The sequence below is a fragment of the Camelina sativa genome, chromosome 13, assembly GCF_000633955.1.
Source record: "Camelina sativa cultivar DH55 chromosome 13, Cs, whole genome shotgun sequence".
Taxonomy (NCBI): domain Eukaryota; kingdom Viridiplantae; phylum Streptophyta; class Magnoliopsida; order Brassicales; family Brassicaceae; genus Camelina; species Camelina sativa.
The window spans coordinates 6,156,800-6,178,698 of NC_025697.1; the positions used below are offsets into that span (position 1 = coordinate 6,156,800).

Sequence of the window (21,899 nt, forward strand, 5' to 3'; positions counted from 1 at the left end):
TTGCAATTGTCAAAGTTCATCCCATCATTTGAGCCTAATTAGTCAAAAAGATGATCAACCAAACCAACTTACGCATGTAAGTATGTGAATTTTTTTTCTTTTGGCCAATTCGAAAGTAAAGAAACTGATATACCAACAAACTTATTGCATGAGGGTCCCAAGTTGCATGCACGTGTGTCAATTGATCATCATTTAGTTTCTTACATTCCTCTTATTCACTTTTTTTTTTGTCTTTCTCCATTCTCAATTATTTTGTCTGATGGACTTATTGTACAGACGATACATTTACTGTTTTTTTAATTGATAGAAAGTGACAAAGTATACTTTAGATTTTGTTTTAGCACTGTTAATTACTAGGTAACCATGGTAACATCTGAAAATAAGGTTTATTATAATGTCTAAAATTAACATTTTATGATTTATGTGGTTTTTAACCAAATATAACACATATTTTATTTTTAAGTAGTGATTATTATTAGCGATACATGTCAAAAAAGGTTATTATTATTTAATTCCAGTTGCTATATAAACGTTTCCTAGATCCTGCAATATATTTTCTATTTATCAACAGAAAAATATATTTTAATCACAAAGATTGTTAAATTCTTAAAAAAAAAAAGAAGAATAAAATGTTGGTTTTTCATTTCAAATGAAGATCTAGATTATGAAGAGAAAGTCAGCATTGTGTTGGACATTTTGTTTGGAGGGTTTGAAACAAGCGCTACTCTTCTTTCCTTAGTCGTTTATTTTCTTGCAAAATCCCCAAATCTACTTAACGAACTCAAGGTATCCCCACTCGATCTCCTCCTTTTTTTTTATATGTATGTGCACGTAGTGCGTATAAAAATAAATAATTATGTAAGTGAATGTGTACAGGAAGAACATGAATCCATTAGAGCCAAGAAAGGAGAAGGAGAACTTTTGAATTGGAAAGATTATCAGAAGATGGAATTCACTCAATGTGTATGGTTCATAAAACGGTCCCATATCATATTTTTTTTTTTGCTATTTTTCATAAACTATTTTGGTGAAAAAAAATAAAATCATTTGATGACAATTAGTATTACACTAGCTAGATCTTTAGTTTTCGATTTATTCTTTTACATTAACATATGAAATTCAATGGGTCGAATTTATAGCTGATGTTTGAGGCGCTACGATGTGGAAATATCGTCAAGATGGTACATAGAAAATCTACTCACAGTATCAATTTCAAAGGTTAATGTATTAGTTTTAATCATCTTTTTTTTTTTTAATATTTTAAATATTTAACTCAAACTAACTCTAATATGTTTGATTTTGCAGAATACGTGATTCCAAAGGGATGCAAGGTGTTCCTATCTTCACAGCAGTACATCTTGATCCATCTCTTCATGAAAATCCTTTTGAATTTAATCCCATGAGATGGACCGTAAGTAAAATCTTGATACATTCAAATGGTTAGCAAAGAAAAGAAAAAAAAAAACGAAAAGTGAAATTAATTAAATTTTTTATATAAATTAAAAATAAATAGGATAAGGCGAAGATGAACAAGAAAACGATGGCGTTTGGAGGAGGAGTAAGAATATGTCCTGGTGGTGAAATTGGCAAACTCCAAACTGCTTTCTTCCTTCATCATCTTGTCCTCTCTTATAGGTTTGTCTCCGTTTTAATCACTCTCTTTTGTTGACTAAATTAGTTGATGGACACTGCCTTACCCGACATATATAATCATCTATTAAACTTTTGTTAGTTAGATTTTTATTTAAAACGTTTTAATTTAATTTTTCAGTTAGTTAACTATTTTACGTACTTGAAAACCTGCTTGAAAAGATATGTGTTTTATCGTGAAGTTAGAGTTGATGGATGTTAATGATCGATACGAATTGGTTTGACCAGTTTGACACCTTTACTTTACTTACTCATTTATATACATTACCTAAGAAATTTATTTATAATGGTAGGTGGAAAATAAAGGCTGATGAAATGCCAATATCGCATCCTTACGTGGAGTTTAAGAGAGGCATGCTTTTGGAGGACGAGCCAATTAAAATAAGTTAAATCCTTAATCCTTAAATAGAGATTAGCTGCTTTAATAAGTAATCCATCTTGGATGGAAATTTATTTAACTTTTAGTAACAAATTCAATGTCCATCGATCTCTAGTCATAGAGTTGTGTGGATCGATCAGTTTCGTGTTGGGATTTTAAGATGAAATGACTATTTGCCTTTCGATATGATATATCTCTATTATTGTTGGCACGTTAATCGTTTTTACTCAACATTTACTTAAATGGTTAATATTATATTTCGATTGTCAATTATTTCCCATTTCAAATATGTGGGGTTAGTGTGTTACGCACACGCATACTAGGTAATCTAACACGATATGATGATAGCTTATACAACTCAGTCCTGTCAATTGAAAATATGACCAAGACTGTAAGTTAAAACAAGTGTTGTGTTAATTACAACTTACAAGTATGATCAAGAAAATATCATAGAAAATATTATTTTATTTTCTTCGTGATTCAGTTACAAACCAGACACATAACCACGTGTAACTAAAAAATACAGAATCATAACCTTTTTTTTTTTTTTTTGTCAAACTAAACTTGATGTTTATATAGATCCGTCTTTACATAAGAACTCACTCTAGGGGAAGATAATTTAGAGGGCAAGTTACCGTTTTGGCCTTGAAAAGATTTGTCAAAGACATACTTAGTGTTAAGAGAAGAAGGATTAACTTGCATGAAAAGGTAATTACCAGCAAAGAGATCACCAAAGTGTGATTGACTCTCCTTCAACCTCTTCAGTAATTTTGAGATTCCAAGTTTAACCCTACTCGCTTTCTTCCTCACAAATCCCCTAAGTCTCCGGATCTTTACTCTAACCCTAATCCTCCTTCTTCCTCCCAATGACACCACTCTCCTGAACCTGTACATATATATAACAAAGACTGATGAAAAAAAGATTCTTCATAGGCTTCGATGATATCAAAACAGTTTAATAGTGAAGGTGGATTGTGTAGATCGATAGAATCAAAACCTGTTAGAATATAATGATGATCTTCTTGTTGTTTGGCCGAAGACATCATCGTCTAAAGAAAGCCTCTGGTAAGGGATATTGGTGATTTTGAGAGAGGAAGCCATTGGTATAATGGATAAGAATATTTTGAGTAATTTTTTTTTCCCAAGAGATATCTTTGAGAAATGTATATCATCAATGAATTATATGAGTTGTCATTATTGTTGTTGATGTTTCAATGTGTATAGCTGGTGGGTCAATTTATTTGAAGTAGCTAGGTGCGTGTACGTGAATTTAATGCGATGCCTTAAATTTAATTTTGCAAAGATTTATTATACTCTAATTCAATTTATCCCCTGCAATAAATGGTTTTATACTGTTAGAAAGTAAATAATGTGCGAGTGAGAGAGAGAATATGTCATCGAAATACATTTGCACTAGACGAATTTGGTACCGTCATCCTAAAGATTAGAGATCTACATATAATGTAACGCCACTAAATTTGTAACAAGTCTGAAATTTCAGTTATATTGAATTTAGCGTAAGTTGGATTTGAATGGAATTTCCATACTAAGCTAGCGCCACATGTTACTGAAGTTAAGACAAGCGTACGGGGGTAGGTTGGTTTGATTATATAAGCACATCACGTGATTTGTATATACTATATAGCTAACACGGAGGCTCATTATATGCAAGAAAAAAATAGGTGTTAGTGTACACACACACACGACACAACTCTTATAATTTCCTGAATTTTCAAATAACCAATTAAAGAATCAAAAGAAAGAACAAAAAAAAAAAAAAGACATGGACACATGAACAACAACATTTTTACTCCAACCAAATAAGAAAGAAGTCAAAGTCTCAAAGATTTTGAGACCAGATCAAGTTAGGGAAGTGAATCAACGAACAAGCAATTTTTTTTTTTTTACACAAAGATTACGATCTTTCTCGGAGAAATTTCAGTGATTAGATCAAGCTAAATTCCCAAAAAGAAGTTGTAATAAAGATGAACAAGAAGAGAAGGGTTCGTCGATCTGGTCTACTTGTTAGTAGAGCTTTATTCTTGTCTGGATCGGTGCACGGCAAATCGGACACATTTGAAGATCTGGTCCACACTCGCAGCAAGTCTTGTAAGAAAAACATAAGCGAAATATTAGTTTTGATGTTTTGATCGTTTCAAGTATTAAGAAGATGGGAGATTGTGTTTGTTGGATTTACCTGATGGCCACAACCAAAGGCCATGTCTTTCGGGTTGCTCAGACAAATCGGACATAGCTGTTCAAAAATATTCAATAACATAACATGAAGTTCACACTTTTTTTTCAAGTAACATTTTCAGACTGCACCATTCAGATTTTAAAGTACCTGGTTATCGGAACCAGAACTTGTAGCGGGTGGGGCGGGATTAGACCTTACTTGATAGCTTTCAGTTGGATGAGGAGGAACACTCGGTTTGAAACTTGGAGGACGATAAGCCTTTGGACTATTGTAGGACGCTGATCCACCATGCATTGGAGGCGGAAGAGGATATCTTTCCTGGATACTCCCATTTCTTCTTCTGCAGAAAAGAAGAAAAAGTTGAGATTTTTGGGGTGAAAATTGAAGCCAAATTGATAAAGATTATGTTTAGGGCATTTACCCTAAAAGGCTAAGCTCTAGTGTCGCCTTGTATTGTTGAGGAATCTCCATGAGAGCAGAAAGGGCAAACTCTGTTTCCTTCAAGGACTGAGCTTTGTTCTTTGACATGATCTCTGTGAAGTTCACGAACTATAAACAGAACGTCAGATACTCAAATCAAAACACCAAACTTCGTATGTCACATTCTAAGTAAACTTACTTGGAAGTTATCAAAGGCTCGGGCCGGGATATTATCGTCAAATTCTCTCATCATATCCCAAGGTCCATCCCCAACCCCGACTAAGACGATTGATAGAGGAAGCTTACTGTCAAAACGAAAAAAACAATATCATAAAAACCAGCCACATAGAGATATAATTTCAATGGAGAAAACAGCATCAAAAGATTGGACAATATTCCAACCTTGCTTGCACGATTGCATCTACTGTCTTCTGTTCTTGCGGACTTAACTGTCCATTTTCCGTGTCAACACTTCTTGTCACCTGAAACGGTCAATTGAGGTTTCTTCTCTTGACACAAAAACAAAGGTTCATACTGGAATGATTAGTACCTGCCCATCTGCTATTATCACTAGGACGTGATATTGCCCACCACTCTGCTCAACAATGGTCATGGCCATATCGATGATCGGAGCAAACGAGGTTGGCCCTGAAAAGTATTCAAAATTTCACATTTACTACCTTAGCTAGCTAGCTTATTCATGAGAATGTGGCCAACTAAGGGAAAGCAATAAACCTGCGAGTTTAAGTTGAGGCACAATCTCTTTATACCGAGCAAGGACTTCCTCAAATCCATTACAGAATCTATCCTCTGAATTGAAACTGAACACGTCTTGATCATGTGTTGATGCATCTCCAAAACCATAACATGGAATCAAGTTGTCCTCGTCAAAGGCGGCTAAGGTTCTCCCTATGATAGTAATGGCTTGTTCGTAAGGATTGGGGCTACTGCCTATGAAGTGTAAGCTTTTCCTGTTAAAGGACCTCGCCCCTGTTATCAAAAACAAGAAGAAAGTGCTTTTAGAGTGTGAAACCATTCGATGCATTACACCAAAGACAGGATCTTGAATCTCACCAACCTGTCCATTCGTTGCTCTTAGNCATTCTAAGTAAACTTACTTGGAAGTTATCAAAGGCTCGGGCCGGGATATTATCGTCAAATTCTCTCATCATATCCCAAGGTCCATCCCCAACCCCGACTAAGACGATTGATAGAGGAAGCTTACTGTCAAAACGAAAAAAACAATATCATAAAAACCAGCCACATAGAGATATAATTTCAATGGAGAAAACAGCATCAAAAGATTGGACAATATTCCAACCTTGCTTGCACGATTGCATCTACTGTCTTCTGTTCTTGCGGACTTAACTGTCCATTTTCCGTGTCAACACTTCTTGTCACCTGAAACGGTCAATTGAGGTTTCTTCTCTTGACACAAAAACAAAGGTTCATACTGGAATGATTAGTACCTGCCCATCTGCTATTATCACTAGGACGTGATATTGCCCACCACTCTGCTCAACAATGGTCATGGCCATATCGATGATCGGAGCAAACGAGGTTGGCCCTGAAAAGTATTCAAAATTTCACATTTACTACCTTAGCTAGCTAGCTTATTCATGAGAATGTGGCCAACTAAGGGAAAGCAATAAACCTGCGAGTTTAAGTTGAGGCACAATCTCTTTATACCGAGCAAGGACTTCCTCAAATCCATTACAGAATCTATCCTCTGAATTGAAACTGAACACGTCTTGATCATGTGTTGATGCATCTCCAAAACCATAACATGGAATCAAGTTGTCCTCGTCAAAGGCGGCTAAGGTTCTCCCTATGATAGTAATGGCTTGTTCGTAAGGATTGGGGCTACTGCCTATGAAGTGTAAGCTTTTCCTGTTAAAGGACCTCGCCCCTGTTATCAAAAACAAGAAGAAAGTGCTTTTAGAGTGTGAAACCATTCGATGCATTACACCAAAGACAGGATCTTGAATCTCACCAACCTGTCCATTCGTTGCTCTTAGTGAAATCTATACCAACGATGAGATTCGAAGATTCTAGACCCGCACGTGCAAGAGCCTCTGTGACCTAGATGAAACAGAACATAATGTGAATCTTTTCTCTCAAACCCATAAGAATCTACAACTATCAAGTTCTGACATCAACAAAAATCACACTAGTTTCCGCCCAAAACCAACTAGAGACTCGGGCTCACCTGCTCCAAAGAAGAGTAATTATCAGAAATCCTGGAATACTTCCGCTCCAACCTCTTCTTATTATCACTAACATAACTTTGAGAAGGAGGTGCAGAGTAAGGCTGAGAGCTATACAAAGGTGGAGGAGGTTGCGTATACTCAGGAGGTTGAGGAGCATATGAAGGTGGAGGAGGATAGTTATAGCTATCAGCACCATATTGAGGATAGCTTTGTTGAGAAGCCCATGAAGATGAAGAAGGTGATGCTGCGGATGCTGAAGCTGACCTAAACGATGACTGTCTCCAGTTTTCTTTAGAATTCCCTGTCCCCATCAAACTTTATATAAAAACTAAACCTTTCTGAATCAAATCAAAAACACCTCACAAGGTCAATTCCAAGTACACCTGCAAAACAAAAAAAAGATTTGACATTTAAGATACATAACTCAAGAAACCCAGAAAAGAAAAAAATGCAGAAACTTTGGTTAAAATCATGACATTAACTAGGTAGAAGAATGCAATTAACACAATTCACCTAATCCGTCAAAAGGGTGAAAGCTTTATCTTTGACAGATGTTGAATTATATACCGCTTACGAAATTGCTCTAGGTTGGTAGTTGTCTTTTATACAAAAAAGAAAGCAGATTCAATCACGTCACGTAATTCTCCTAAAAAAAAAAGAACGCGATTTAGTGACTTCTAGATTAAGATATAAAAAAGTCCAATTAAAATTAACCTACTGCAACACTCAATACCCAGAATTAGTAAAAAAAAAAAGGACTAGTTCTCCGACAAATCTATGAGCTTTTGAAATTCGGAATTGAACCTAAACAGTCTCTGATTCATTTAAAAATGAAAGACTAACCCAAAAATCGGAAAAAAAAAATTGAATCTCCCGACATTCACCAGAAAAAAAAAAAAAAAAAAANAAAGTTTCGGATAATGAATGACCCAATTCGATTGAGAGGCAAATGAACTTACTTTAAACGAAGAAGAAGAAGAAGAAGAGGCAAAGGGAATGACGAATAATCACAGAAGTGGATTGAGAGAGTGAAAGGAAGGAAGAGGCTTCTGCAATGGCGGATCGAATGAATCCTACAACAGAGAGTTGGCCTTTAAAGTTGTTTCCCCTTTTTTTGTTCGAAAGCAATTTCACTTTTCTTCTGTTGTTGTTGTATTGGGTATTTGGTTTGTTTCTATCATCAAATCATTAGGAGACTTATTAATCACTTTCAATTAAACAAAAAAAAAAAAAAAGTGTGTAATGGTGGAAACTTTTTCTAATTTTACCCCACTAATTATTCTTTCTTTCAACAATTGGCTATATACAAATATTTTCGATATTCTAAAGTCATAATACGGTATCAATTGACAGTTTCTTTGAAATTCTTATATTGACATTTTCTTAAATTTCAATTAGTCAATACATTAAACGAAATTATAATATTTTTAGGTTTTTTTTTTCGGAATAGATCATTTACTTTTCTTTAAATCGTATTTTGCACGACTAAATATCAATCTTGTATATATGCATAATAAATCTATGATAATATTTCTTTTTGTTGAATAACAAATCTATGATAATATATGCAATAAATATCTTAGGTGAAAAAATGGATGGTTATCAGAAGTTTCCCCATCCACGTGCCAAATCCTATCTTCAATATGTTTCCTTCGTCCTGCAGTTAAAAATTGTCATACTAAATGCTTTTCCTTTTTTTCATTACTCGATAGGTACTGTTGAATATTCCTTGTCCAATAAAATATAGAAATTTTGACTTTTTAATTAACCTCCATTAGCCCTCTTTGTTAATCATGCTTATAATTTGATTAAGCAAAAGTTATCTTAATTTCAGTATAGCAGTTTTTTTTTTTTTTTTTTTTTTNCTTCGGTGAGCAGACACAACACGTGAAACTTAGATGGACTTACATTAAAGTATAGAACTTGGTACCCGTGATTTATGCAACTCTCTTTTTTGTTTTCCTTGGACCGTCGTTCCTTCAAGGAGCAAACAAGAAGTACGTGGGACTGCATTTTCAAACTAGATGATTAGAGCATAAAATCCAACAAGTTACTCTATAGTTCATAAAAGCCTTTCGAATCTAATGGGAATAACAAATGTTTTTAAAATTTTATGCATTATATAAGTGTAAAGATCGGCATATGCGTCGGGGGGGGGGGGGATTAGTGGTGGCTTGGTGCCATGACACTAACTAAAGCAAACCACTACATGGTTGAATAACAAATGTGTTTAATCCTACTTTTTTTTATCTAAAGAAGATTCACTAACCTAGTAATTAATACGGAGTATACTTTTTTTACTTTATCATTAAAAATAGTGCAATCAATTTGGTGAACATCTTCTGCAAGTCAATGTTTTCGGCCGTTTTGTGAAAATATATGTATGTGACGACAAATTACAAAGTCCAAGATACAGTAGAGAGAAAGAACTAGTATGTATACAAAGCCCAGCAATATACGACAAAAGATATAAAGCCTGCCTTTAAAGCACATGGAGGCTCAATACAAGGAGCCCATTAAGTTTTTAACCGTGTCTTATAGTGAAAGAGCATAGAAACATTCGTAGTCTTTGTCACAGAGGATCGTAACAACCCAAAATATTATCCCCTAGCAAATAAAATCCGACACTGGTCCTTTTCGTCGTCTTCGACCTCGCGGGAATCTACTGTCGCTCTCACACTATCCATCCACTCTTCTTCAGTCCACCGGCAGCTAGATTTTTCCGGGTCTTCAGTCTCGGGTCAGATCTAGATCCGGATCCGTAGACACTTGAGTAATGAAGCACTTCAGAACCGAGCGAGTCCGTGCGACTCCGAAGCTCTTCACCTACGTTCTCGTCGGGTTCATCGCTCTGCTCGGCTTGACTTGCCTCTACTACGGCTCTTCCTTCGCTCCCGGATCCAGAAAGTCCGACGAGTTCGATGATGTATCTGATAACCGCGCTCGCACCGGATCCGTGACGATGACGAATCGAGCTGCTGTGCTTGCAGTGAGCCGTTTCGAAGTTCCTAAAAGCGTTCCGGTTCGTGATTCCAGCATTCATCGTGTTCTTTTGATACAATATTGAGTGGAGATTTTTTTAGATTCGTAGTGTTTTTAATTTGTGTTCATTTACGTAGTGGAGGAGTGATCTTTATTGATTTAGTAGTTGTGCTCGTTTTGATCCTATCCGTAGATATGTGATTCGAGACACTCGGATCTTATACCGTGTTTGGATCGTAATCTTCATTACCAGTTGAAATTGAAACTCAATTTAACGTTGATGGAGCACTATGAGCATCATTGCCCTCCACCAGAACGGCGTTTCAATTGCCTTGTTCCGCCTCCTACTGGATATAAGGTCTGTCCGACTTGTGTCTCTTTCTCTTGTACTACAGAATTTGAGCATTCTTGTATATGTTATGGCTCTTGTTTTGGTGGTTGATGATAAATGGTTTTCTTGGAGTTTTCAGATCCCGTTAAGGTGGCCTGTCAGTAGAGACGAGGTGTGGAAGGCGAATATCCCGCACACACACCTTGCGCAAGAGAAGTCTGATCAGAATTGGATGGTTGTAAATGGTGATAAGATCAATTTTCCTGGGGGAGGAACACACTTCCACTATGGAGCTGACAAATACATAGTTTCCCTTGCTCAGGTACAGTTATCATCGTTTATGTACTTGTTTGCTTTGTTGAATCTCAAGCGTAGGGCCTATCCTTTTAAGCCACTGCGCCTTTTTCGCTTAAATTTTTAGTTACCAATGTTACCAGTGAACGTTTATGGTAGAAGGTTATATCAGTATGCAGTTGAAACCATTTGACTAGATGATGTATAGGATTGTCTACTTTTACCAAATCATATGTGGGATATTCTGTTGCTCCTATACCAGGGAGCATCATTCTGCAATTCTCAGGATGTTTTTTGGCTCTGTTTTTATCTTTTTTTTTTTCTTTTCAAGTTCTTCTTTCAGATGACAAAAAAAAAAAAAAACTGATTATTGCTTTAGATGCTGAAATTCCCTGGCGACAAACTCAACAATGGGGGAAGCATTCGGAATGTTCTTGATGTTGGTTGTGGGGTAGCTAGCTTCGGAGCTTATCTGCTGTCACATGACATCATTGCTATGTCCCTTGCTCCTAATGATGTTCACCAGAACCAGATCCAATTTGCTTTAGAACGAGGAATTCCATCAACACTTGGTGTTCTTGGGACTAAGCGGCTTCCATACCCAAGCAGATCCTTTGAACTTGCTCACTGTTCTAGATGTCGGATAGACTGGCTTCAAAGAGATGGGATCTTGTTGCTGGAGCTTGATAGGTTGCTCAGACCTGGTGGCTACTTTGTATACTCGTCGCCTGAAGCTTATGCACACGACACAGAAAACAGAAAGATTGGGAATGCGATGCATGATCTCTTCAAGAGAATGTGTTGGAGGGTCGTTGCTAAACGAGACCAATCTGTTATATGGGGAAAACCGATATCCAACAGCTGTTACTTGAAAAGGGAAGCAGGTGTTCAGCCTCCCCTTTGTCCTTCTGGTGATGACCCAGATGCAACTTGGAACGTCTCAATGAAGGCTTGTATATCACCTTACTCAGTGAGTAAGTATATGCCTCTTATCACTAACTTATATAGTATTAAGGATCATTAAGGTTGTTATCCATTTCATGTTTGTTAATATACCCAGGGATGCATAAAGAAAGATGGAGTGGACTCGTTCCCTGGCCACGGAGGCTGACAGCTCCTCCACCACGTCTTGAAGAAGTTGGTGTCACTCCCGAGCAATTCCGTGAAGATACGGTAATCCTTCTCTTTCAACATCGGATACTCTATTTCTGTAATCCAGACCCTGAGAACTTCGGTTGCCATGCCTCTCTATGTCCAAACACTTTTTGATTGCTGACTAAAGTGGGGTGCGAGTGCAGGAAACATGGCGTCTTAGAGTGATAGAATACTCGAAACTGTTGAAACCAATGGTGCAAAAGAACTCCATAAGAAACGTGATGGACATGAGCTCAAACCTTGGCGGTTTCGCAGCTGCACTAAACGATAAAGATGTATGGGTAATGAATGTCATGCCTGTTCAATCCTCCCCAAGAATGAAGATCATCTATGACCGTGGCCTGATCGGAGCCACTCATGATTGGTATGTAAATGACTTCATCTTGAAACATTGTGCATAATCCTATCATGCTAAATGAAGTTTCTTTGCAGGTGTGAAGCCTTTGACACATACCCAAGAACGTATGATCTTATCCATGCATGGAACACAGTTACAGAAACCCGAATACGTGGATGCAGCATTGAAGATCTGCTCATCGAGATGGATCGAATACTACGCCCAGAAGGATTTGTCATAATTCGTGACACATCAGACAATATCAGCTATATCAAGAAGTATCTGACATTGTTAAAATGGGATAAGTGGTTCACAGAGACGACTCCAAATGGTGATTCTCTATCTACCAAAGATGAGAGAGTTTTGATCGCTAGAAAGAAACTGTGGAGCGTGCCCGCCATTTCAGTGTCGTGAGTTTTACAAAATCAGAGGCATAGCTGAGGAAAATTCTCAGTGTTTAGGGTTATTTACCGGTATTAAAAGGAGAAGTGTAAATTACACGACAATCATACATAGTGATGATGCATTTGTTGTAGGAAACCTGCAAAAGCTTCTTATTTGCGATTTTCATTTTCAAATTATAAATTTAAATCCGTTTTCGCGGAAATATATAAGGTTGCTTCGTGAATGTAAACGAATTGACAAGTAAACTACGATTATATAGAAAAGAATCATTAACCCGTTTCCTATCACACCATTAACAATATCAAAACTGAGCCCATAAATTGAAGTAGAGCAAGTACAGATTGAAATGCAAAACAGGATGAACAAAAAGAGAGAGAGATTATGACGATGTTGTTTCCACGACATTCTTCTTCTTTTTCTTCTTGTTCTTCTTCTTCGAAGGAAGGTCATTGGAACTAAGTTCTTCAGGTTTCCTCTTGTTGCTGCTAAGAACACTAAAGTCTTTCATTAGACTCCTCATTAAACCAATAACTAACTCTCCCCTAATCTAATAGTAAGAAGAACACACACCTAACTTTGCTCCAACACAGTTCTAAGTTCATTTTTATCTACCAGTATATTATCAAACTGAAATTAAAATCCGACAACACTTCTTCTTTGTTTTAAACAAAAGTAAGATACTCTTTTGTCTACCTTCAACATGCACATAAACGTCATAAAACCAATACAGATATGAAGATTCATGGTACCTTGCAGGAGTTTCATCAAAAACAATCTTGCTATCTTCATCAACTTCACCTAGCAATACGCACTCTTCCACACTAAGCTCTCCATCTTCATCAAATTCACCTATTTTGCAAGTAATTAACAAAGTAAGACTCCAACTTGAGATTCAAAGCATGAATCCATGATACCAAAAGCTGTAGTAACAAACCTATTGGATCTTCTTCCCCATTCTTATCCTCTTCCGAGTCTGAATCTGAGCCCCATCGGTCTCCTCCATCATCAAAGTCCCACCTCTCACCATCTGGAGGCATCCAAAACTCAAGCTCCTCCTCAACATCTTCACCATTTTCATGTTCGACTTCATCGTCAACATCTTCTTCTCCATTATTTTCCTTTTCAAGTAACTTCTTGTTTTTCTTCTTCTCCTTCTTAGTCTTCTTCTTCTTCTTCTTCTTCTTTTTCTTCTCTTCTTCCTTTACGCCATTTTCTTTCGCTGGCGTTTCTCCACCTTCCCCTGGAATAGATCCAGACTCTATCTCTCGTTCCTTCTCCTCTGTCATATAGTAACAATCAAACCATTTAACTTAACAAAAAAAATGAACATCTTGCACGAATAAGTTTTGCAACCTAATGGAACTCTAATCAAGCTTCAAATTACAGACCTAATTTGTTAAGGAAGCGCCTTCCATTGATATGCTTCCAAATATGTTCCTCAGTCTTGTTTACTGTATCGCCAGTTAGCTTACATTTCAATTTTGAGCTGACAAACAAAACATGCCAAAAAAAACAAATTCAGCTATATATATATGAAAACAGAATTTTCTCAACGAATGAACTCAAAGAATCTTGTAAGCATACATTCACGTTTTAATTGAAAGTTTTTAAAAATTTCAACTTAAAACCACAAGCTCATAAAACCCTAAGCCCTAAAAATTTGAGGACACGAAACCATAGTCTCCAACAGCTGCCGAACAATAAAAATTCAAAAGAGAAGCCAAAACTTCTCCAGTATCTATAACCCTAATTCAATACATAATCAATCAGAACTGAAATCGAAACATCATTTGGGAGAGAGATAAACAATATAGATTATACCTAGCGTTAGGATCTTGCTCAAACAAGTTAAGAGGAGGCTTGCTGTGAGACAAGGCATAATCTATAAGCCCTAAACGGCAACGTTTACTCTGTGAATAGATCTTCTTATCTTTCTCGAGTAGCTCGTGACCCGTCTGAACGCATTTAAATCTCCCGTTCTCGAGTTTCTTATATTTTGGCTTCCCCAATAGGTCAGCGCCTTCCTTCGTCGTCGTCGCTTCCTCTGTCGCCGCCATTGATGTGAAGTTTTCTTAGCGATTTGTGTCTTTTCATTCACTGAAGGAGGGAGGACAGCAAGTACTGTTGTAATGAAACGACTGCGACTTGCCGTTTTACTGTAAATGAAATAAACTGCACGTCGTTTATTATTTCTGGGCTTATTAACAGTAAATGGGCCTAGTGGTCATAATATCAGCCCAATTAAGGAAGCACGCGCGGTCCATTCTGCTACATTTGGCAACTGATAAAACTAACTTTTTTTTCTCGTCTGTTCCATTCGAATGATTCCATGATCTCATGTTATTTGATTTTTTTAACACATCAGAGAACAATTGGAAAAAAATTATAAAATTGTTCACAGCAAAACAATAATTTCTGTTTTTTTCTTTCTTTTTTTTTTTTGTAAGTTTGGAAACATGGACCAATTTATTTTGTAATATTTGGTTAAATTATCAGAATTATCTCTAGTCGTAGAAATATTTATGCTTTTTAGGTGAATGAAAGGTACCGACAATGATAACCGTTAGCGCCTTTTCTGGGTTCCAACTACAACACAGCTCAGGACTGTTGAACTGTGGTCCGGTCCAAATCTCAAGACACACAATAATATCTTTTTCTCTTTTTTTTTTTTTTTTTAATTCTGTAATTTTTCAGAAGAAGGAAAAACACATTTTTCTCACACCCATTTTCAGAAAAATCTAAAAATTAAAAGTCTTATATTAAGGCAGAGTATGAACTGTGAAGTACCAATACCATCACTCTCTCTCTCTCTCTCTCTCTCTCTCTCTCTCTATCACTCTCGTGTTTCGTTACTCGCAATGAAGAGTGATCTCGAAAGGGCAAAACTTATGGTTTCTTCTTCTTCTTCGTGGCTTCTTCTGTGCCTCTTAACAGCAACAACAACAGCAGCTGTAACAACAGTTCAGCCAAAGTGTAGTTTTCCGGCGATTTACAACTTTGGAGATTCTAATTCCGACACTGGAGGAATCTCCGCTGCTTTTGAGCCTATCAGGGATCCTTATGGTCAAGGTTTCTTCCACAGACCTGCCGGACGAGACTCTGATGGCCGTCTCACCATTGATTTCATAGGTAAAGGAGCTTGCTGAAAAAAAACAGATCTTGAAAAACTCAACTTTGATTCAATGATCTTCTCAGAAATTTTTGATTCTTGAATTGTTGTTGGCAGCTGAGCGTCTGGAGTTGCCTTATTTGAGCGCATATCTAAACTCGTTGGGATCAAACTTCAGACATGGTGCAAACTTTGCAACTGGTGGTTCAACCATAAGAAGACAGAACGAAACTATCTTTCAATATGGCATTAGTCCATTCTCTCTCGATATGCAAATTGCTCAGTTCGATCAGTTCAAAGCGAGATCGGCACAACTATTCACACAAAGTTAGTTACTTTTTCTTTCTTCTTTCTGTTAAATCTTTAGCTTGTCTGTTATTTACATGTCTGTTGGTTGTTCTGCATTCCAAAAAAACAGTTAAGAGTAGATATGATAGAGAGAAGCTTCCAAGACAGGAAGAGTTTGCAAAGGCTTTATATACTTTTGATATTGGACAGAATGATCTCTCTGTTGGGTTTAGAACAATGAGCGTCGATCAACTTAAGGCGACAATACCCGACATTGTCAGCCATTTAGCTTCCGCAGTTCGGGTGAGATCTGAATGCAGTTCATAAAGAGATATGCAATGTTCTCTTCACCTTTCATTCGATTCTGAATAACGGGTTTTGCTATGCTATATGATTGTTCGCAGAACATATATCAGCAAGGAGGAAGAACATTTTGGGTACACAACACGGGTCCTTTAGGTTGTTTACCCGTAAACATGTTTTACATGGGCACTCCTGCACCGGGCTACTTGGACAAATCTGGCTGCGTGAAGGCTCAAAACGAAATGGCAATGGAGTTCAACAGAAAGCTCAAGGAAACAGTCATCAATCTCAGAAAAGAACTCACCCAGGCAGCCATCACTTATGTTGATGTCTACGCTGCGAAATACGAAATGATGAGCAACCCCAAGAAACTAGGTTACAACAACACGGTCATCACAATTCGATTTGTTGTCTGTAAAGTCCCTTGTAGAAAGTTTTAACGTACCTATTTCTTGTTTTTGCAGGATTTGCAAACCCATTGAAGGTATGTTGTGGCTATCATGAGAAGTATGATCACATTTGGTGCGGGAACAAAGGGAAAGTGAACAATACTGAAATCTACGGTGGCTCATGTCCTAACCCGGCAATGGCTGTGAGCTGGGATGGAGTTCACTATACTGAAGCTGCAAACAAGCACGTGGCTGACCGTACTCTCAGCGGTTTGCTCACTGACCCTCCAGTTCCAATAATCCGAGCTTGTTATAGACAGTGAGATTTAGTAGAAGAGCTTAATGAACCAAATAAATATATGTCTCTTACGGCAATAATACGTTTTAAGGAACAATCAATGATCTATGTGAGCCTGTGTAACCTTACGAGTTCTTTATAGCAAAAAATTCACCATTGATGGATCTTCTATTAACATCTCTGGAAGCCGTTTAGCAAAGAGGAAAAGTATTTTCTTCTAGAAGTAGTTTTTGCTGATTGCTGCTTCTAATTCATTGAATTCCCAAGCATCGTTCGCAGAATATTCGCCTGAAAGCAGAGAGGGAAATGGTAAAGAGTGAATCAAGTTTGGATGATTTTAAAAGAAAAAACCAAATTGAGACTTGTGAACAAACTTACCGATTGAATCTCGCCGAAGAGCAGTGAGGTGAGCACAACTGTAGCAAAAAAAGGAATATTATTTTAGTAGCAATTCCAGTCTTCTTGAATCACTTAGTAATCAAAGATGAAAATTGTATTCACCTTCCAAGAGCTTTAGCAAGATCTGCACAGAGTGATCTAATGTAGGTACCCTTAGAGCAAATAACCCGAAAAATAAGATTTTGTCTGCAATAGAGAAACGATAGATGTTTAGAGAGACTCAAGAATGAACATTTGTTTTCAAACAGTTAATCCACTGTACAGAAAATGGATAAAACCTGTCATCTAAACTGCGTTCGATTTCAAACTGGAATATTGAGATTCGTCTTGGAGACAGCTCTACCGTTTCTCCTCTTCTTGCCTTTTCGTACATCTTCTCACCTCCAACCTAAACATGAAATACAGTTAAAGAAGGTAGAAAGAATGCAGCCCACAAGATAAGGAACGGTTCAAGATTGATCAGTGCTCACTTTTATCGCAGAGAACATTGGTGGAACTTGCCATATTTCTCCAAGAAATGATGTTAAAGCTTTCTTAATGTCATCATCTTTAATATGCTCCCAAGGTTCTCGTTGAATCACCTGAAGCAATAGTACAGTTGAGAAAACTCTAACGAGTCATGGTATAGATCTAATGTAGAAATAAACCATGAAAGCAAAGGAAAGGGGTCGTTAGAGTACTGGAGAGTCGGCGTCTAAAGTTGAAGTGGCTTCACCAAGACGAAAAACTCCGCTATAACCTTTGATCATACCTTGATATCTGCAGATACAGAGGGCTTTTATAATTTCTTTCTGTAAAATCATCATAAGCATATAAACTTTGGACTGAGAAATTACAAACCTGTCAACAACCTTAGTGGCTTTACCAATGCAGACAATTAATAGACCAGTAGCCATGGGATCAAGTGTTCCAGCATGATCCACCTGAGAAATACTAACCAGCTAGCTGCTAAAAATGCATGACAAATTCAAATCTTGGACTAGACAAGGATATAAGCACGAACCTTTTTCACTTTGACTAATCGTCGTAGCTTACCACAGACAGTGAAGGAAGTCCATCCTAAGAACAATACCATAACCAAATCACATAACATTGCAAACATCAAAAGAAAGAAAGAGAGAGAGGTTACACAAATTGCGTCTCACCTTTAGGTTTGTTCACCAAAAGCACAGTACCATTAGGACCATCCCATCTAGGAGGAAGTTCACCGTTTCTCGTAACAAGGAAAGGTTCTTCATTACCACCACCATCACCATTAGCCACACCTTTCTCATTGGAGGGTTTCGTCAAACCCTTAAAGAACTGTTCCACTTTCTTCTCAGTAACAACAATCTCCTCCTCTGGCTTCTTCTTCTCCTCATTGGCTTCATCAAAAAACACCAACTTGTCATCACCATCATCATCATCCTCATCACATTTCTTCTCCATACCAATTCGTTTAACCTCATTTCTCTTCCCACCAAGTGCTACTACTTTCTTCTTCCCTCTACCTTTCCCAGAATCATCATCACCCTTCTTCAAAGTAGTCTCTCCAGGTTGCAAAAAGGCCTTATCTAAACACTGATCAGGAAAATACTTCTTCTCTAACTGATACACCTTCTTATAATGCTTATCTTTCTCCCATGGATACGCAAAAGTATCATAAAAATACAACTCCTCTTCCCTCTGATGTAACCTATCAAATTCCACAACTTCAGGTTTCAATTCCACGAACCCTTCATCTGATCTCCGGCTGCTCTCGTCTTCTGAATCAGACCCGTACAGTCTCTTCCTCCTCTTACTATAGTACTTCCTCTTCGCCTTGTCCATCTCCGGATCCGCTGAACCGGGTCGACCCTGTTCACGCTCTAAAGCCAGTTTATTGTCGACCCACGAATCGAACTCTGGCTCCGCTGAGTCAGGGGGGGAGCCGGATTCGAGAGCTTTAACGGGTCGACGACGGTTTTGGGAGAGAGAAGACTGTGTGGGACGGTTGATGATCATGTCGTATTGAAGTGGGTATGGTGTAGATGTTGTGGAGAGGAAGAGAGATGTGAGGTAGGGCTTATGGATGTTTCTTCTCGGTTTGACTGAGAAGAAGATGGGAGAAGAAGTCATAGCCATTCTTGTTGAAGATGACATTAGTCTTGTCAGGTGTAGAGATTTCGCCATTGACGAGACCTGGAGGCGAGCTAAAAGATGAAAAACACACACCTCCGGCGATTATTTCGCAGTGGTACCAACGGAGAAATGATGATGTTTGAGTGATAAATAAAAACGACGCGATGTTTTCTCATAAAACTCTGAGACGGCACGTCGTCTGTGTGTCCTTTAGAAGTTTTTCACTTGAGTCCATAAAACTACTACTCAAAAATTCTGATAATGTATGTTGTGGTTCACGAAGAATTTTTAATATTAACTAGGTTAGATCCACCCTATGCTGCGAGATATTTTTTATAACTATTTTTAGATCTATTAAATTATTGAATATATAATTTTTTTAAAAAAATTATTGCTTTAGAAATATTTCACTCATAAATCGGTAAATCTGAGGAAAGCGATCAAGATGTTCATGTAATTTGGTTGTACGTTAGGCTGTTAAGTGCTAACTGTTAAACGACCTCGTGTGAATTTATGCAATTTATTTGGGCCATTATAGAAGCCCAATAGGAAGGGCTATATGTGCCATATGCCTTAATCATTGGACATGTATGTTTTATATCTTTTGAACAAAAATATCATGAGAGACATAGTATTCATGTGGAACATAATTCAATTTCTATGGATAGTGCATGATGAATTGTATTAATTCTTATATTTTAATTGGTTTACTGTTTTAATTGATGTGTTAACACTAGCTTCAAAATTGAGGCTGATGTGTCATCAACCTGTAGAGAAACACATCCTACTTTTATTTGTATTGATTTACTAGTAGAAAAGATTGTAATAAAGAAAAAAAAACAAATAAGTCAAATGAAAGTACATGGAATAAGCTCAACGAACATTGATCTCAAGAACTTAGTTCTTGTTCTTAGCCTAATTAGAGCTTCAGTGTTCTGTAACAAAGAACTCAGGGCTTTGAATCTGACAAAGTTTTAAGATCAGAGCTACTGAGACGCGTAGGCACAAGCTGTACAGGCACAACTATAAATCCAGATTTCCGACATTCTTCTTCAAGAAGTTTAACTTGAGATGGTCCGTCAGGGCAGAAAGCAACCACAGCTCCTCCGCTTCCAGTGAACTTTGCAGCTGCGCCAATCTTACGTGCCACTTCCACCATTTCTATGTTCATAGCTCCCAAACATTCATCTCCAAACATACTCCTAAAGAAGAAACAAAGATTAATGCTGATTATTAATTTTGTTACGCGTTTTGCTTTGTTCAGTTTTGAATTGTGTATAATCTGATAGATAACCTTCGAAGATCGAAGTTACGGTTCATGAGTTCCTTGAGTTTGGAATAATCTTTTTTAAGTAATGCAGTTCGACCTTCTTCTGCTAATTTTGCAACTTCTGCCATCGATGATATTATAAACTCATCACCATCTAACCACCTTCGACGAACCGTGCTATGTACCTGCATTTAAACATAAGCAATGCTCACAATGTAAGTAATAAAGTCACAAGTAGATTAGTGAATAGCTAGCTGCTCTCTAACCTTCCCGGAGTCACTAGGATTCTCAGCATAGATGAGATATAAAGGAGGAAGAAGATTGATATCCATTATAGTATATATCCCATATCCAAGTTTATCCATATGCTCTTTACTAAAATCCTGTAAGGAACAAAAAGGATAAACCACTAGCGATATTTATATCCATGTCAAAGGCGTTTATTTATAGTTGCAAATAGATCATCCTAACCATGTGAACAAGACCACCACCATAGACTTGCGCAACACGGTCTTGAAGACCTGCAATAATACCAAGTTCTTTCTCCGCGTTAAGGATAATATTAGGTCGGACTTCGATTCTGATTAATTGCCTGACATTGTAGAAGTCGAGAAGGCAGCTAAGAGCAGCAGATACAATGGCACTGGAACCCGAAAGCCCTGTCTGATAAAATTAAAACATCAAAAACACCAATGGCTTCAGTTACACATGTAAAAATCAACTGAATTCAAATATTTAACCACAAACAGAAACAAATAAAGTTTGTAATCAATAAAAAAACCTGTCTTGGGATGTTGGTATCATAAGATAGAGTGAAGTTTCTATCATGAAGTTGTATTCCATTATCTTTGCAATAGTTGCGGAATACTTTACAAATCGCCATTATTAACCTTACACCTCCGTAGTATCCGTCATTTTCCAATCGATAAACCTTGAAGAGAAGACACAAACTAATGTTAGAATTACTAAAACCATAAGAGGTAAGTTTAATAACAATTTTAGTTAAGAGAAACAAATCAATGTCGAGCTAGAAACAAAATAATCAGTTGAAGGAAACAGAGAGAACGAACATACGAGGTTGTCGAGGGAGTGAAACTGGACAAGATCATGAAATGGATGAGGTTTGATCAAGAGATGATCAGATGGCTCGAGCTTAGCCCACGCCCAGAAATTACCAATGGTGAATGAAATCGTACGGCCGACGTAAACATCGCTAGGGTTTCCCAGAAACCCGATTCTAGCGAACGAGCGATGCTCGAACACACGCTTATCCTGAACCTTGCCAGACTCCGCAGGTTTCGTATTGGGATCCATCGTTTGAATTTCAAATGTGAAACGGTTTAGGTACGACTCTGCCCAATTTATAGCTGATTATAGAAAAAA

The 21,899-nt window shown here is 37.3% G+C and overlaps 8 protein-coding genes across 14 annotated transcripts; 3 read left to right on the forward strand and 5 right to left on the reverse strand.

Moving 5' to 3' along the window:
* Nucleotides 649–2,040, forward strand: LOC104737990 (cytochrome P450 724B1; the record flags this gene model as incomplete). The annotated part of the gene is given in 7 exon segments (XM_010458230.1): nucleotides 649–786; nucleotides 877–963; nucleotides 1,140–1,163; nucleotides 1,305–1,332; nucleotides 1,335–1,411; nucleotides 1,514–1,635; nucleotides 1,944–2,040. Coding segments are annotated over 7 exon segments (573 nt in total), but the record flags the coding sequence as incomplete, so codon positions are not given.
* LOC104735458 lies at nucleotides 2,466–3,226 on the reverse strand. Its single transcript, XM_010455257.2, has 2 exons — nucleotides 3,027–3,226; nucleotides 2,466–2,915 (listed from the first exon to the last, which is right to left on the reverse strand). Exons 1-2 carry the CDS (start codon nucleotides 3,128–3,130, stop codon nucleotides 2,588–2,590), a joined length of 432 nt encoding a protein of 143 aa, XP_010453559.1. The 5' UTR covers nucleotides 3,131–3,226; the 3' UTR covers nucleotides 2,466–2,587.
* On the reverse strand, nucleotides 3,816–8,042 carry LOC104735459 (E3 ubiquitin-protein ligase RGLG2). Of its 4 annotated transcripts, none has more exons than XM_010455260.2 (12): nucleotides 7,816–8,042; nucleotides 7,424–7,502; nucleotides 6,856–7,239; nucleotides 6,644–6,728; nucleotides 6,301–6,555; nucleotides 6,116–6,213; nucleotides 5,968–6,047; nucleotides 5,765–5,870; nucleotides 4,648–4,775; nucleotides 4,374–4,566; nucleotides 4,227–4,283; nucleotides 3,816–4,135 (listed from the first exon to the last, which is right to left on the reverse strand). In XM_010455260.2, exons 3-12 carry the CDS (start codon nucleotides 7,165–7,167, stop codon nucleotides 4,055–4,057), a joined length of 1,395 nt encoding a protein of 464 aa, XP_010453562.1. In that variant the 5' UTR covers nucleotides 7,168–7,239; nucleotides 7,424–7,502; nucleotides 7,816–8,042; the 3' UTR covers nucleotides 3,816–4,054. The 4 variants fall into 4 exon arrangements, with proteins under 4 accessions (XP_010453562.1, XP_010453560.1, XP_010453561.1 ...); XM_010455258.2 differs by having other exon boundaries at nucleotides 7,370–7,502; XM_010455259.2 differs by lacking the exon at nucleotides 7,424–7,502.
* Nucleotides 9,468–12,583, forward strand: LOC104735460 (probable methyltransferase PMT9). Of its 2 annotated transcripts, none has more exons than XM_010455262.2 (7): nucleotides 9,468–9,878; nucleotides 10,092–10,196; nucleotides 10,309–10,491; nucleotides 10,843–11,437; nucleotides 11,524–11,636; nucleotides 11,762–11,982; nucleotides 12,051–12,583. In XM_010455262.2, the coding sequence occupies exons 1-7, from the start codon at nucleotides 9,633–9,635 to the stop codon at nucleotides 12,367–12,369; spliced, it is 1,782 nt and encodes a 593-aa protein (XP_010453564.1). In that variant the 5' UTR covers nucleotides 9,468–9,632; the 3' UTR covers nucleotides 12,370–12,583. The 2 variants fall into 2 exon arrangements, with proteins under 2 accessions (XP_010453564.1, XP_010453563.1); XM_010455261.1 differs by having other exon boundaries at nucleotides 9,469–9,878; nucleotides 10,032–10,196.
* On the reverse strand, nucleotides 12,594–14,470 carry LOC104735462 (transcriptional regulator ATRX homolog). 3 transcript variants are annotated; one of them, XM_010455265.1, is made up of 5 exons: nucleotides 14,182–14,470; nucleotides 13,749–13,846; nucleotides 13,295–13,639; nucleotides 13,110–13,209; nucleotides 12,594–12,842 (listed from the first exon to the last, which is right to left on the reverse strand). In XM_010455265.1, the coding sequence occupies exons 1-5, from the start codon at nucleotides 14,415–14,417 to the stop codon at nucleotides 12,740–12,742; spliced, it is 882 nt and encodes a 293-aa protein (XP_010453567.1). In that variant the 5' UTR covers nucleotides 14,418–14,470; the 3' UTR covers nucleotides 12,594–12,739. The 3 variants fall into 3 exon arrangements, with proteins under 3 accessions (XP_010453567.1, XP_010453566.1, XP_010453565.1); XM_010455264.1 differs by having other exon boundaries at nucleotides 12,594–12,845; XM_010455263.1 differs by having other exon boundaries at nucleotides 12,594–12,854.
* On the forward strand, nucleotides 15,137–16,903 carry LOC104735464 (GDSL esterase/lipase At5g14450-like). The gene is made up of 5 exons (XM_010455267.2): nucleotides 15,137–15,489; nucleotides 15,587–15,796; nucleotides 15,888–16,060; nucleotides 16,162–16,435; nucleotides 16,525–16,903. Exons 1-5 carry the CDS (start codon nucleotides 15,219–15,221, stop codon nucleotides 16,770–16,772), a joined length of 1,176 nt encoding a protein of 391 aa, XP_010453569.1. The 5' UTR covers nucleotides 15,137–15,218; the 3' UTR covers nucleotides 16,773–16,903.
* LOC104735463 lies at nucleotides 16,793–19,380 on the reverse strand. Its single transcript, XM_010455266.2, has 9 exons — nucleotides 18,292–19,380; nucleotides 18,150–18,205; nucleotides 17,987–18,069; nucleotides 17,827–17,905; nucleotides 17,617–17,727; nucleotides 17,425–17,534; nucleotides 17,249–17,332; nucleotides 17,126–17,163; nucleotides 16,793–17,035 (listed from the first exon to the last, which is right to left on the reverse strand). Exons 1-9 carry the CDS (start codon nucleotides 19,295–19,297, stop codon nucleotides 16,965–16,967), a joined length of 1,638 nt encoding a protein of 545 aa, XP_010453568.1. The 5' UTR covers nucleotides 19,298–19,380; the 3' UTR covers nucleotides 16,793–16,964.
* On the reverse strand, nucleotides 20,100–21,830 carry LOC104735465 (probable glucuronokinase 2). Its single transcript, XM_010455268.2, has 6 exons — nucleotides 21,591–21,830; nucleotides 21,298–21,447; nucleotides 20,988–21,179; nucleotides 20,783–20,899; nucleotides 20,541–20,701; nucleotides 20,100–20,448 (listed from the first exon to the last, which is right to left on the reverse strand). Exons 1-6 carry the CDS (start codon nucleotides 21,828–21,830, stop codon nucleotides 20,196–20,198), a joined length of 1,113 nt encoding a protein of 370 aa, XP_010453570.1. The 3' UTR covers nucleotides 20,100–20,195.

Bases quoted from the DNA above. Each gene is read 5' to 3' on its own strand.
- LOC104735458 (XM_010455257.2), bottom strand. From the start codon at position 3,130: ATGGCTTCCTCTCTCAAAATCACCAATATCCCTTACCAGAGGCTTTCT. The intron at 2,916-3,026 runs GTTTTGATTCTA...ATATATGTACAG, and splicing joins TCATCATTATATTCTAACAG to GTTCAGGAGAGTGGTGTCAT.
- LOC104735459 (XM_010455259.2), bottom strand. From the start codon at position 7,167: ATGGGGACAGGGAATTCTAAAGAAAACTGGAGACAGTCATCGTTTAGG. The intron at 6,556-6,643 runs GTTGGTGAGATT...TTTTGATAACAG, and splicing joins TAAGAGCAACGAATGGACAG to GGGCGAGGTCCTTTAACAGG. The intron at 6,048-6,115 runs GTACTAATCATT...TGACCGTTTCAG, and splicing joins TGATAATAGCAGATGGGCAG to GTGACAAGAAGTGTTGACAC.
- LOC104735460 (XM_010455261.1), top strand. From the start codon at position 9,633: ATGAAGCACTTCAGAACCGAGCGAGTCCGTGCGACTCCGAAGCTCTTC. The intron at 10,197-10,308 runs GTCTGTCCGACT...TGGAGTTTTCAG, and splicing joins CGCCTCCTACTGGATATAAG to ATCCCGTTAAGGTGGCCTGT. The intron at 11,637-11,761 runs GTAATCCTTCTC...GTGCGAGTGCAG, and splicing joins AGCAATTCCGTGAAGATACG to GAAACATGGCGTCTTAGAGT.
- LOC104735462 (XM_010455263.1), bottom strand. From the start codon at position 14,417: ATGGCGGCGACAGAGGAAGCGACGACGACGAAGGAAGGCGCTGACCTA. The intron at 13,847-14,181 runs GTATAATCTATA...TTTGTTTGTCAG, and splicing joins GAGCAAGATCCTAACGCTAG to CTCAAAATTGAAATGTAAGC. The intron at 12,855-13,109 runs GTACCATGAATC...GAAAGACTTTAG, and splicing joins TTTGATGAAACTCCTGCAAG to TGTTCTTAGCAGCAACAAGA.
- LOC104735464 (XM_010455267.2), top strand. From the start codon at position 15,219: ATGAAGAGTGATCTCGAAAGGGCAAAACTTATGGTTTCTTCTTCTTCT. The intron at 15,490-15,586 runs GTAAAGGAGCTT...TGTTGTTGGCAG, and splicing joins TCTCACCATTGATTTCATAG to CTGAGCGTCTGGAGTTGCCT. The intron at 16,061-16,161 runs GTGAGATCTGAA...GATTGTTCGCAG, and splicing joins ATTTAGCTTCCGCAGTTCGG to AACATATATCAGCAAGGAGG.
- LOC104735463 (XM_010455266.2), bottom strand. From the start codon at position 19,297: ATGGCGAAATCTCTACACCTGACAAGACTAATGTCATCTTCAACAAGA. The intron at 18,206-18,291 runs GTGAGACGCAAT...TATTGTTCTTAG, and splicing joins TTTGGTGAACAAACCTAAAG to GATGGACTTCCTTCACTGTC. The intron at 17,535-17,616 runs GTGAGCACTGAT...TTTCATGTTTAG, and splicing joins CAATGTTCTCTGCGATAAAA to GTTGGAGGTGAGAAGATGTA.
- LOC104735465 (XM_010455268.2), bottom strand. From the start codon at position 21,830: ATGGATCCCAATACGAAACCTGCGGAGTCTGGCAAGGTTCAGGATAAG. The intron at 21,448-21,590 runs GTATGTTCGTTC...CTTCTCTTCAAG, and splicing joins TTCACTCCCTCGACAACCTC to GTTTATCGATTGGAAAATGA. The intron at 20,900-20,987 runs GTTAGGATGATC...TGTTCCTTACAG, and splicing joins GTGGTGGTCTTGTTCACATG to GATTTTAGTAAAGAGCATAT.